Genomic DNA, 13,316 nt, shown 5'->3' with positions numbered 1-13,316 from the left:
CTCCATCCTTGCTGGATGCTGTCTGCAGCCATCACAGTGTTGTCCCATGTGAATGGGCTGTTTGGTGCCAACTGCTGACATGTTCTCTTCTCCTCACAGAGTGAAAGCTGCACAGACTGAGTTAGGACAGCAAATCCTGGCTGATTTTGAAGAAGCATTTCCTTCCCAGGGTACCAAGGTATTTTGCACTTTCGCTCAGTCTTTAGGTGTTATAACTACCCTTGCCTAATTTGTGTTCATTACAGTTGCCATTCACTTACCGTTCCAAAAGTATTTTCTGACAGCCACAAATATATATTTGCTGAAAAATGAAGGTGATGAGACTATCCTTGATTTTTAAATATTTCCAGAGTGATGTTATTTCAGTATCAGAAAATGTGAGGGTTTAATTTGATCTAATTTCGTATATGCCAAAGTGTGTATAATGTCTGCCATACAAATTTCTTTTTTTTTTTTTTTCCTTCCTGGCTGTGTTTGGGAAAAGAAAAAAAAAAGATCTTCAAGCCACAGTGTCTTTTAGGATTGTTACATAATTTACTGGTTTGGATTTGGTGAAAAGGCAATTAGGAAGAATGTCCACATGCTTACATAATGCTCAGAGTGACACAATTAGACCGGCTTTAATGACCATAATCCTGTTTTTGGAATGACGGTCCTTTAGCTCTGTGGTGGCACAGTGTTGTGTCTGTGAAGCCCACAGGATTTTGCTCGTGAGCTGTTGGCTGCTCTTCTCATAAAACAAGCTTTCCTTCACTTAGCCATACATAGTTAACTGCGTTCAGCTCCATCTTTCAAACCGTGGCAGATGTCATCTTAATGCTTTGCATATGTGTCCAGCAGCAAAAGAGCCTCAGAACCTTTTTTTTTCCCCTGCATTATTTGAAATATTAAAAAAAAAAAATTGCTGAGGGCAGGACTGAACGACTGAACTGAAGTACTTGTGGGCTGACAGCCCTCCCTCCTGTACTGGGTAAGAGATGGCGGTACAGCTTCATTTACTGGGCCAAGGAACATTTCCTGATTCTGCTTTATAATTCAATCACTGGAAATATCTCAATCATTTGTTCTTTGTGCCCTGTGAAAGAAACATAGGAAGCAGGTCAGAGAGACTGTAGATTACTTTACTTTAGGAAACCTGCTCCAGAGTTGAATTTCATCTTGAGGTTGTCTGCAGGGAATCACATATCTATTTGTGAAGTGTTTTTCTTTGAGAGTTTCATCCTCCTTAGTTCTCTGACGTAACTACAGGGAAGTGGTAAATATTGGCAAGCCATTATTTCTGTTTTACTATATGAGGAAGGCACAGGTCAGGAAGTGGAAAGGGGTTGGAGGGCTGGTCACCACTGTGAGCACCTGGATTGGCCAGTCCGGGCCAGACAAGTTTCAGAAGGATGTGAATGAAGCTAATCTTCAGTGCTAGCAGGAACTTACCATGGCCTGCTTGCTGTTTTATTTGTTTCCCAGATCTCACCAGGAAGATGAAGTTAAAGGATTTCCTTTAATGATTTATCTGGTTTCTCTGTTTCTGTGATTTGTTATTGTTGTTGTTTATAGAGGTTTCTTTCTTTCCTTTTTTTTTTTTTTTTTTTTTTTTTCCTTTTTAAAGGTATTGCTTTCTTAAAGGCCTTGTCCTTCCTGTTTTGCAACTGGGAATCAAGGTATTTTAAAGTATCCAAGATAATTGAATAAGTATTTTATTTTTTTTATTTTAAAATTTTTATTGGAAAGGTACATGTATGGAGAGAAGGAAAGACAGAAAGATCTTCCATACACTGATTCATTCTCCAAGTGGCCACAATGGCCAGAGCTGAGCTGAGCCAAAACCAGGAGCCAGGAGCGTCTTCCGGGTCTCCCTCGTGGGCAGAGGGTCCCAAGGCTTTGGGCCATCCTCCACTGCTTTCCCAGGCCACAAGCAGGGAGCTGGATGGGAAGTGGAGCAGCTGGGACATGAACCAGCGCCCATATGGGATCCCAGCAGACACAAGATGAGGACTATAACCAATAGACCATCACACTGGGCCCTCTTAGTAAATTCTTATACATGAAAAGTGTCTGAATCCATGCACTGATAAACCTTGACCTCTCTGGATTCTCTGTCAAACAAAATGCTCCAATTCAAAAGCAAGAGTTAAACAGTGTGTTGGAGGAGGAAATGGTGACTACGCAGTGTAGAGCAAGTCTGCATTTAACAGTTTAGGCGTTGGGCAATTTAAGTTGAAACTGCTTAACATCAGCTGAGGTTATATAAATGTGGGCAGAACTGACCAAAAACAAAAACAGGAAGATTTAGAAATGACCTTATTCATTCACCTGCTTAAAGTCCAGTCCATTATTTTTCAGAGATGGAATAACTGTGCCAATGTTATGTGGCTTCTTCAGCAAGCCAAGAGTGGATTCCAAGTGTTCTTTTCCTCTGGTTCCATCTGCCAACCACCTTCATTCAATGGTTTACTTTCAAGAAAGGCCAGGGAAGACTGAATTAGCTCCTCTAATAGCAAAGGCCTTCCCTGGTGATGAATTAGTGTCCTTCCAGTGTCCTTTTCAGGTCAAGGAGCCAGCATCACAATATGTCACCTCTGGCTACCTGTCTGGCTCCTATAGTATCTGGTACAAATTTAGCACTGTAACAGCAGGCATTCTCGAACCTGGAGTCAGGGGAAAGTGATGCATGTTGAGTGAAGTTAGTGTCGTTCTAACTTTCAGGCCTCTCCCACAAAATCTTAGACATCAGAAACTGCTGTCTTGATGACACTTCAGACCTTTTTCATTCGATATTCAGAAAGTAGAATTCCCTACAGTCATTACTGGCCCTGTTTTCCAAGCTGTCTCATTGCTGATTCATAGGGTGGTTATTATGCTGGCTTCTGTGAGACCAGCTCAGTGATTCTTTCATCGAGGAACCAGTAACTAAAATATGCATCTACAGTAGGGAGAATGAGTGTCAAGGGAGTCGGAGTAACAATAACAGAGTGAGAGCAACAAGCAGCAGCAGCTGTCGGAGAGCGTGAGATTTAGAGATCGCCTCGGGCTTGTGAACTGGTGCATGTTGTTTGTTTTCCCAGAGGCCTGGAGGACCCAGCAACGTCTTACGAGATGCATGCTTGGTTGCTAATATTTTGGACCCTAGAATCAAACAGGAAATCATCAAGAAGTTTATTAAACAGCATCTGTCAGAATACCTAGTGCTTTTTCAAGAAAATCAAGATGTAAGTATTGGCCAAATGAGATCCGATTTAACACTTGAATGTTACTGAAAAATGAAGGCTGTCAGGCCTACTGATTTATACTTTATCAGCACGCTGTCTTCCAGTGGTGATTATTGACCATGAATCCTAGGAGTGGACTCTCCAGTTCAGTAGTTCTTTGTGAAGTCAGTGACTCTCTGCAGTAAGCTACACGCCTTCTTCCCAGACTGCACGTAGACATAAAGCTGACACACACACTTCTGGGAGACTTACAGGCCCCTGAAGTTCAGCTCTGGACCCCAGGTTAAAAACCTGTGGAACACATCAGAAAGGTAGCCTAGATTCTTTAACACTGTGAGAAATACAGAAATCGGTTGTCTTTTTCTTGTTTTGGAATTTGTACTTGCTTTTGTAAACTATCAGTACCTGTTCTAAGCACTAGGATGGTTTTTATTCCCTACCTTCATGAGGTTGCCTGGCTGGACAAAATTGACAGACGCTACGCCTGGATAAAGCGCCAGCTTGTGGACTATGAAGAGAAATATGGCCGCATGTTTCCACGTGAGTGGTACATGACTGAGAGGATTGCAGTAGAATTCTGCCACGTGACAAGGTAGATTCCTTCGCCCTCTGGTTCTAGTGCTAACTGAATCTTCAAATATGGTGCATGATGTTCTGCGAATTCGGGTGCCTTGTCCAAACTGTATCAGATGATTGATATGGGTCACCCTCTTTCTTTCTTGGTACAGAACTTGGCTCTGGTATAGCCCTTATCTCTAATTAAGCTTCCCTTCTCTACCAACTTACGATTCATCACCGAGAGTTACCAATAGTGATCCATCACCCTCATGTTTCCCCCTGTGTCTGTTTTGCAGGTATCAGTGTGCTGTGTATACATCCATCATTTTGATTGTTTGACATGCTGGATAGATAGTTCCCAAGAGACAGGAGGTTACTCTGGCAGACACTTAGGAAATATTTGTTCATGAATTGACCGCCTCCAATATGGTATTTATGGTCTCTGAGTGGTTACTAATACTGATGTCTGAGTGTTCTAAGCATTTTGAGTATCGTTTCTCACTTACCTTCTCTACAATATCCATGAACGTAGCCCTGGCCAAATTGAAGAATTACAGCCCAAAAAGGTTAGCTCAGTGTATACATGAAAGAGGTAAAACTAGAACAAAACTACTTCATTTTTATTTATATGAAAAGTACAGAGAGAAGCAAAGAAAAAGAGAGATACTTGGGGCCTGGCACCGTGGGCTAGCAGCTAAATTCCTTGCCTTGAACGTGCTGGGATACCAAGTGGGTGCTGGTTCTAATCCCTGCAACCCCGCTTTCCATCCAGCTCCCTACTTGTGGCTTGGGAAAGCAGCGGAGGACGGCCCAAAGCCTTGGGACCCTGCCACCCATGTGGGAGACCTGGGAGAGGCCCATGGCTGCTGTCTTTGAATCAGCTCAGCTCTGACCGTTGCAGTCACTTGGGGAGTGAATCATCAGATGGAAGATCTTCCTCTCTCTCTTTCCTCCTCTCTGTATATCTGACTTTCTAATAAAAGTAAATAAATCTTAAAAAAAAAAAGAGAGAGGGCCCGGCGCGGTGGTGCAAGTGGTTAAAGGTCCTCGCCTTGCATGCCCGGGATCCCATATGGGCGCCGGTTCTAATCCCGGCAGCCCCGCTTCCCTTCCAGCTCCCTGCCTGTGGCCCGGGAAAGCAGTCGAGGACGGCCCAAAGCTTTGGGAACCTGCACCCGCGTGGGAGACCCGGAAGAGGCCCCTGGCTTCGGATCGGCATAGTATTGGCCCGTTGCGCTCACTTGGGGAGTGAATCATCGGACGGAAGATCTTCCTCTCTGTCTCTCCTCTCTGTATATCCGCCTTTCCAATAAAAAAATAATAAAAATAAATCTTAAAAAAAAAAAAGAGAGAGAGAGAGAGCGAGCGAGAGAGAGAGATCCTACCTCTTCCAACTTACTCTCCCAAAGTCCAGAATGAGTAGAGCTGGGCCAGGCTGAAGCCAGAATCCAGCCCAGGTCTCTAATATGGATAATAGGAACCCAAAAAACATGAGCAATCATTGCTGCCCAACAGGGAACTAGAATTGGAAACGGAGCTATGTCTCAAACTTAGGCACTTGAGGCATCCCAGCAGCACCTTAACCCCGTGCCAAACTCTCGTCCCTGGAATTTTTATCCTTTATTTGCAGCAAACGCAACAACAGTGGTGGTAACTGGTTCTTGTTAGTTATGTGAGAATATTTCAAAAAGCCCATGGAAATTGAATAAAAATACATTTATTTTGAAATAGACATTTTTTTGAAAATCAAGGTGTATTTCTTCATAATACGTACTTTCCATAAAGTCTTTGAATATCCCTATATATTCCCTTCCAATTATACAGATTTACATCTAACACAAGGTTAATAAAAAGGTCAGCTACCTTAGCATAATTCATGGCGGTTTTTCCCCTTAAAGCCATAGAAGGTACAGATTGTAGATTCTACTTGTATTGTGAAAAAAAGAGGTTTTAAAGTATACTGACTTCATTCTTTTAAAAGAGGCTTTATTATGTAGTACAGTTTTAGGTTCACAGCAAAACTGAGCAGGTCAGAGATTTCCCATGTACTCTGTCTCACTCATTATCAGCATCCTCCAGTGGAGCGGTACGTTTGTTGCACTTGATAAATCTACAGTGACACATTGTCACTCAGTCCATAGTTTGTATTAACATTCACCCCTGTATCATATATACATTTGGTGTGGTTATTGTGTTAGGAAGCAAGTTTGCTACCTTGAATGGAGATAACATTTTAGGAACAAATTCAAGGTCTCTTGTGATCGTCACCTTCTCAATCCTGATTATCAAAGAGAAGAATGACTTCCTTGAGAAAATGTTAGCTAATCCTCTTTGGCCCATAGTTTAGCAGACGTGCAAAGTAGCTCTGTGAGAAGTGAAGCCTGCAAAAGACTGGGCATCAGTACGCTATTGTTGTCTCAGCTCATGGTGGTGTTGCTGCCAAGCTTTTATTGTTAGCATTTTGGCAAGAATCCTACAGATAGATCATTCTCAAATAAACTCAAAGCTCTTTGTTTGATTTTGTCGTTTGTTTGTGTGGGAAGATGATAAGTTAATACTTGTTAAAAACTCACATATTACTGTCCCCTAATAACTTAGATTCTGAAACGACACTGAAGTAACACCTAAGCTTTCCTTCACGTAGACTCCTAGGCTCTCACTGGGATCAGTATTTCTACGGTTTATGCTCTCTGGTTGAAGAGACAGTTACTGAGCTCTTTGTAAGAGAGGATGTTGTGATTTAGTAAGTAATGATTTGTGAGATAATATAGGGTTTACATATTTTAATGAAATATTGAATAAGTGCCTCATATTTGAAATTATTGAAAACATAGTCCTATATGTTTTCCTGGAGTGTACTTTATCATGGTGCTTAAGTCACCACTTGGGCCACCTTCCTCTCTCAGATCGTGGTAGCTGGGTTTGAGTCCTAGCTCTGCTTCTAATTCCATCTTCTGCTTAATGCACATTTTTAGAGGCAGCAGGTGGTGGTTCACCCACATGGCAAACCTGGATACAGTTCTCAGCTGCTGGCTTTGGCTTGGCCCTAGCCTGTCTGCTGTGGGCATTTGTGATGCAAAATCAGAGAGGGGAAATCTGTTTCCTGTCTTTTTCTCTCTCTGGCTTTCAATGAATGAATAAATAAATACATTTTTGAAGACCAAAATACATGACCAGTTTACATATTAGTGACAAATTAGCATCTATAGTCCTTGATTTTTTTCTTTACTGGCAGATAATTTCACTATGCAAATCTTTTAGAATATGTATTTTAATTTCTCATTACCCACAATTTTGTTTTCCACTGTTTGAGTTATCTTCAATCCACCGCAGCTTAAAAATAGTAAATGGAAAATTCCATTAATGGGAAATTCATAAACTTTAATTTTATTAATATCTTCAATTTTATTATTAGCTGTTGTTAATATCTTGCTGTTACTATTTGCTAAATTAAATTTTATCGGGCTATAATTCTTTACCTACCTGTGCACCAGTATTGCGTATGGCTGCTGGTTTAAGTCGCAGGTACTCCACTTCCCATTCACTCTCCTACTAGTGGTCTGGAAAGTCAGTGGTGGATAGCCCAGTTCTTTACACTCTGTACCCACATAGGCAACCCATTAGAAGCTCCTGGCTCCTAGCTTTGGACCATCTCAGCTCTGGCTGTTGTGGTCATTTAAGGGATAAATCAGCAGATGACAGATCTCTCTGTGACTGACTTATCTTGACTGAATGATTGGTTTGACAACATTCTCATCTCTATTTTCAAGGACAGAACTTGCCAAGATTATGCGTACCAGAGCCAAGGAAATCGAGGTGAAATTGCTTCTTTTTGCCATTCAGAGAACAACAAACTTTGAGGGATTTCTTGCCAAGCGCTTCTCCGGCTGTACCCTGACAGATGGAAACGTGGTAAGAGTTTCTGGGGAGGCTGGACCCTCATGGCTGCGCCATTGTGTTTCCATGATTTGCAATGACAGTGAAATCATCTGTAGGCTCAGGTGCTTAAGCCCTATTCTAGTGATTTCAATGAGTTACTGTGACAATACTCTCTATGGTTTTATTGTTGGTGTATCATGTAGTTATTCGTGTTTTTATAATGTCCTATCTTTAGCTAAGTATTGATATGTTACAGACAGGTAATTTTGTGCGTCATACAGGTCTCACTTCTTCAGTGTCACTTTATCAGCTATTCAGAGTTAATTATAATTAGGATATGTTGTTACTTAAGTGTTTACCGTTTATCTTTCCTGGAGAGCAAACCAGTTCAGCATGTCTCTGTCAAACTCACACGTGTCTGGGAATTATCCCCACTCCTTTGGAATGATAGAATGTGGTATTGCTGGTTAAAAATACTAAACCCGAATGGATGTTTGGCCAGCAGCTAAGATGTGAATTATAGTGTCCACATTTCTGGCTTTGGCTACTGACTTCACTCTACTTCCTGCTCCTATAGGCCCTGGAAGGCAGCAGGTGATAGCTGAAGGAGTTGCATTTCTGCCACCAATAGCCAGGGAGACCAGGGTTGAGTTTCCAACTCCCAGGTTCAGTCTAACCCATTCCCAGTCACAGCAGACGTTTGGAGAATGGACCAGTAGATTGGAACACTTTCTCTTTCTCTTGCTCTCTCTCTCTGCTTATCAAATGAATAAATAGAAGAAAATTTCATTTAATCTCTGTGTAATCAAATACTAGGCCTAAAGTGTCTTTCTGAAGACTTTCTTGATTTGGAGGCCAATGCTCACTGTTAAAATATCAGCATGTTTTCTTCACATTTGTTACCCATGAAGAAGCCACATTTCTATGTTTTATAGAAAATAGATTTGTTTTCATAAAGCTCTGATAGAGAAGCAACATGATTGGTAGTAAAATCTTTAGATGAGAAATGAAGAGAAGCTTGTAGTCCAGCACTGGCATTGCTGTAGTGTAGTGAGCCACCTGTTGTATGACATGAGAGGAATGGGCAATCCTTTAATAACAGTGCTGTGAGGAATAACCAAGACATAAACCCACAAGTTATAAAGATACGTACTCAAAAGTTTGACAGCATAAAAAGGACAAAATTGATTTGGGGGAAGGGGAAAGGTGATACACGTAATTAAAGGATTAAAAAATAGTTTTAGCTTTATAAGACTAATGATATATATAGGTATATATAGTTGTATATATATGTGTGTGTGTGTATATAAAGAATTCCTAAAAACCTGTAAGAAAAAGGCAATCCTTCAGAAAAACAACTGCAGTATCAAGGATAAGAAGCCACAAAACAGATGAGAATGTCCTTAAAGAAAATGCAGGTCGCAAAAGGAAATAGCAGAAATACTGTTGAACAAAGCTTGTGTTTCTACTGAGAAGTGCGTGCTTAGCTTTGACTCTCACCTGGTTCCTCCCACTGGTTCTCCTCTCTGCCCACCTACTGCATGCGGCTGGCACTGTGTCAAAGACTAACACAGCTCCGAATCAGTCCTCCTGAGATCCAGTACCAAGATTTGAAAATGTCCCACAGGCCCTGCACTGGGAGCAGCCCCCAGAGGTCCCATGGCCTCTGGCAGGGCAGGGTCAGTGGAGCACAAGGGCAGCTCCATGAGTCAGTTGTCCAGCTGACTGGGTGGGAAATGACTCCTAAAGAAGGGTGCTTGATGAATATTCATGCAAACTCCCTGTTTTGAGCCATTGTTTTCTTCCTTTCGCCGGATACTGTTGCCCAATGGTTTTTGTTGTAATTTAGGAAACTATAGAATCACTTAGGGATCAAGTGGTCTCCTTGTGTCTCATGATCGGAGTCAGTTTGAAATTGTCCCAATACACACCAGAATTCTCATCTGTCCAAGAAAATCCTCCAAAGATCAGAAGTGCTAGGGTAATGATGGGCAGGAAATACCTCCTTTAGACCAGAAGCTGAAGCTGCTGAGCAGGGTAACCATGGAGAGGCCTGGAAAAACTGGCAGGGCTCTGGTACAGTCTACAGACCATGCTGTTCTGGAGAAAACAGGACTGTCAAAGTGGTGACTGATCTACTGTCAACCACCTTCCATCTAAGTGGGACGGGACCGGCGGGCTTGTTCTCAGGACAGCACACCCTTGTCTCTCTATCCGTTCAGCCAGGGCCAAGTTGCTGGGCTAGAGTTTTACATCTTAGGCAGATGCTGTGGTCTGTGTCGGTGGTCAGTGGTCAGCCAGGAAGACCTGAACTTCTTTTCCCAATCCATTTCTTTTTGGTTTGCCGTGTTTGAGATCTTGCTGGTTTGTGAATCTCCTCTCCAGTTGTTTTGTTGTTACAATCATCTCCTGTCAAGTTTGCTCACATTATAGATCTTGGGCCGGAGAATTGTGCTGAGTCCCGTGAGCTCTTTGTTTAGCCCCACTCAGTTGCTTAGCTATCTGTTCCACACACTTCTCCCAATCATCTCACTTCTTTAATTCAACCTCTTCCCCAGGACTGGGTTTTTTTTTTTTTGGTCCTGGTTACCATGACCTGACAATCATTTGGTATCATCACATGTGCTAACAATGGTCCTCTCATGGGTTTCAAGCATTTTCCCTTCAAAAGAGCAGAACCCTAATGACCTCATCAGCTGGGTGGGCCAGGTCTTAAAAGCCAGTTCACTGTGGCTTCACTCTGTTGGGGGAGGAGAATGCTCTCTCTGTTAGGTGATTGTCTACACTGAATCTGATGTCTGTCATCACTTTGCTTTGAGTGCCTTCTTCTCTTTATTATGATGATGATGATTTTATTTGAGAGGCAGAAAGCAGGCCAGGGCAGCACACCCAAAAGCCTCCCCCATGGGAACTGGAGGGGAGACAGAGCCAGGAGTTGGGAATACAATCCAGGTTTCCCATGTATGTTGCTTGACTTAATGTTCCCGTGTACGTATGACCTAATTGCTTGCGCCATCACTGCTGCCTTCCAGGGTCTGCAGTGGCAGGAAACCGGAGTCAGGACCCAGAACCAGGAATTGAACCCAGGTACTGCAGGATGAGATGTACACCATCTTCCCAGCTGGACTAAATGCCTGCCCCCAACCACATCTCTCTCTTTTTGTTAAGATTTATTTATTTTTTATTGAAAAGTTAGACATAGAGAGAAGAGACAGAAAGATCTTCCGTCCATTGACTCCCCAAGTGGCCACAACAGCCTGAGCTGTGCTAATCTGAAGCCAGGAGCCAGAAACTTCTTCCAGGTTTCTCAGAAGGGTGCAAGGTCTCAAGGCTTTGGGCCGTCCTCGAGTGCTTTCTCAGACAACAAGCAGGCAGGTGGATAGGAAGCAGGGCTGGCAGGATTAGAACCAGTGCCCATATGGGATCTTGGTGCTTGCAAAGCAAGGATTTTTCCTGCTAGGTTGCTGTGCCGGGCCACTCAACCACATCTCTTTACCCTTATTCTGCAGCAGCAGCAGCAGGGACTTGGTGAGTCTTTGTGGCCACTGACTGTTCTGCCAACACACAGCACCAGGAAGAGGCAACCCTGATCCTCCTCTTTTCGGCTCCCCACAAGAACATGTGCTGCCCCTCAGTCTGTCCCCCATGCTGCCTTGCTTCCAATACATGCTTTTTTGAAAGTCTTTTTTGGCCACTGTTGTGTTTCAGAGTATCAGAATAAACTATGAAATTATGAGAGTATATCTTGTTTCCCTTTAATACATGCCAAGTTTCATAAAGATAGTGAATTGCTTGGACATTTATCATGCAGCAGGAAGAAGTCAGCCAAGGAACAGGGCTGGCTAGAGATTTCCACCCCCTCACTCCCTTGCTGCCCTGTCCCTAGGTAAAGCCACTCATTTCACCTTGTCACTCAGAACCTTTGAAGTCCTTGGAGACTTTGGCTATGCAGCATTGAGGATGAGGGTGAGAGTGTCACTGATTTCTCCTCACTAGCCAGTGTGACTTAGAGATCAGATAGAACTGTGATATGGCAAAAGTCCTCGCCTTGCACACATTCGGTCGTTTATGGGTGCTGGTTCTAATCCTGGCAGCCCCACTTCCATTCTAGGTCCCCGTTTGTGGCCTGGGAAAGCAGTCAAGGACGGCCCAAAGCCTGGGGACCCTGCACCCTTGTGGGAGACCTGGGAGAAGCTCCTGGCTCCTGACTTCAGATTGGCACAGCTCAGGCCGTTGTGACTGCTTGGGAGTAAATCAATGGATGGAAGATCTTCCTCTCTGTCTCTCCTCCTCTCTGTATGTCTGACTTTCCAATAAAAATAAATAAATCTTTAAAGAAAAAAAAAGAACTCTAGTGTGAAAAAGGCTGCAGGACAGAGTCTTGTTGGTGATGACCATACTGGCCCTCACAAGTGTTACAAGGTCCTGTTCTGTATCTGTTACTTGAGGAAGAAAACTGCCACAGAAAGTTGAGACTGGGGGCAGATCAGGTTACAGCATACAAAGCCAAAGGCCAAGACAGGTTAGGGACTATGCCAAGCTGGGTCAGAGCTGTCACTGGCAGGTGCAGAAGCTATGGCTGGGAACAAGCCTGGCTGGGGAGCAAAGGGGACACCCTGGTTGGGTTGTGGTTCCCACTGCTGAGTGCAATGGCCACAGTGAGGGCTGTTGTATAGTCTGGACATGGCTGCAGTCTCCCTCAGCAAAAATGTGGACTAGGTCTGGGGCAGGCCATACTGGGCTAGACTCCAGCATCCACTGGTGCTCATGAGAACCAGGGTAGGGCTGGCTAGGTCTCGGTCCCAATTGAGCCTTGTGTGAGCTGTGTCTATGTGTGAACCAGGCTTGTCTGGGCTGTATCACCTACAGTAAGACCTAGAATGGGAGAAGGCTGGTCAGAAAAGGCCAGTGTTACTGCTAGGACAGGAGATGGACTAAGTAGGGCTGGCCCACGGACCAACCAGTGTGTGCAAGTTATTGGGAGAGGTTCTGATGGAGGAGCTTGGCAACTCCTCTCGGGACACAGTTCTTACATGTGAGCACAAGAACCACGAAAGGGAGCAGCCCAGACCAGGCCAATAAATGGTACCCATGGGCTTACATTTGGTGTAGGTCAGGGACAAGCCAGCTTGGCCCAGTTTGTATCACCCACTGGCAAAGCTGAGCACCAGAACAGTATGTGGGTCAGGCTGGATTGAGCCACAATACCAGCTAGTTCACATGAGGGCCAAGACTAGGGGTTGGTGGAGTTGGGGCCATCCAGGTCGGGCCAGGCTACAGCTCCCACTGGCAAATGCCAAGGTGAGGCAGGCCATGCTAGATGGGGCCACAGCACCCAACCAGCACACATGAGACCCAGAGAAGGAGAGAGAGAACCCAGGAGGGAGCTACATGGGGCTCCCTTGCTGGACTACCACTCCCACTAGTGAGCATGAGAGTTGGGATGAGGGCAGATCAGGCCAGGCAGAGCTACAACACCTATTGGCCTCATGTGAGCTGGATCAGGGGGAAACCGGGCTGGGTTGACTGTTCCTACCGGTGCATGCATAAGCCAGAATGGGTGTGAGTTGGTTGGGCTTTGCCTCAGACTCAGCTGGCAGATGCTGCCACAGGGGGCAAATTCTGTCAAGTTAAACTGTAGAACAACCTGATTGCACCATGGTTTCCCTGAGG

The 13,316-nt window shown here is 44.1% G+C and overlaps 1 protein-coding gene across 3 annotated transcripts in view; it reads left to right on the top strand.

The window, feature by feature from the left end:
- Nucleotides 1-13,316, top strand: part of VPS53 (VPS53 subunit of GARP complex) — a 136,107-nt gene that overhangs the window by 52,815 nt on the left and 69,976 nt on the right. For all 3 annotated transcript variants that reach the window (XM_041000211.1, XM_041000210.1, XM_041000212.1), the window contains 4 exons: nucleotides 100-178; nucleotides 3,063-3,206; nucleotides 3,656-3,798; nucleotides 7,535-7,676. In XM_041000211.1, coding sequence (XP_040856145.1) covers nucleotides 100-178; nucleotides 3,063-3,206; nucleotides 3,656-3,798; nucleotides 7,535-7,676 — 508 coding nt within the window. The remainder of the gene's footprint in view (nucleotides 1-99; nucleotides 179-3,062; nucleotides 3,207-3,655; nucleotides 3,799-7,534; nucleotides 7,677-13,316) is intronic.

The sequence above is a fragment of the Ochotona curzoniae genome, unplaced genomic scaffold, assembly GCF_017591425.1.
Source record: "Ochotona curzoniae isolate NIBS_2020 unplaced genomic scaffold, NIBS_Ocur_1.0 scaffold_2453, whole genome shotgun sequence".
Lineage (NCBI taxonomy): Eukaryota > Metazoa > Chordata > Mammalia > Lagomorpha > Ochotonidae > Ochotona > Ochotona curzoniae.
The sequence above is the reverse complement of the archived record's forward strand: the minus strand, read 5'-3'. Positions and strand labels throughout refer to the sequence as shown.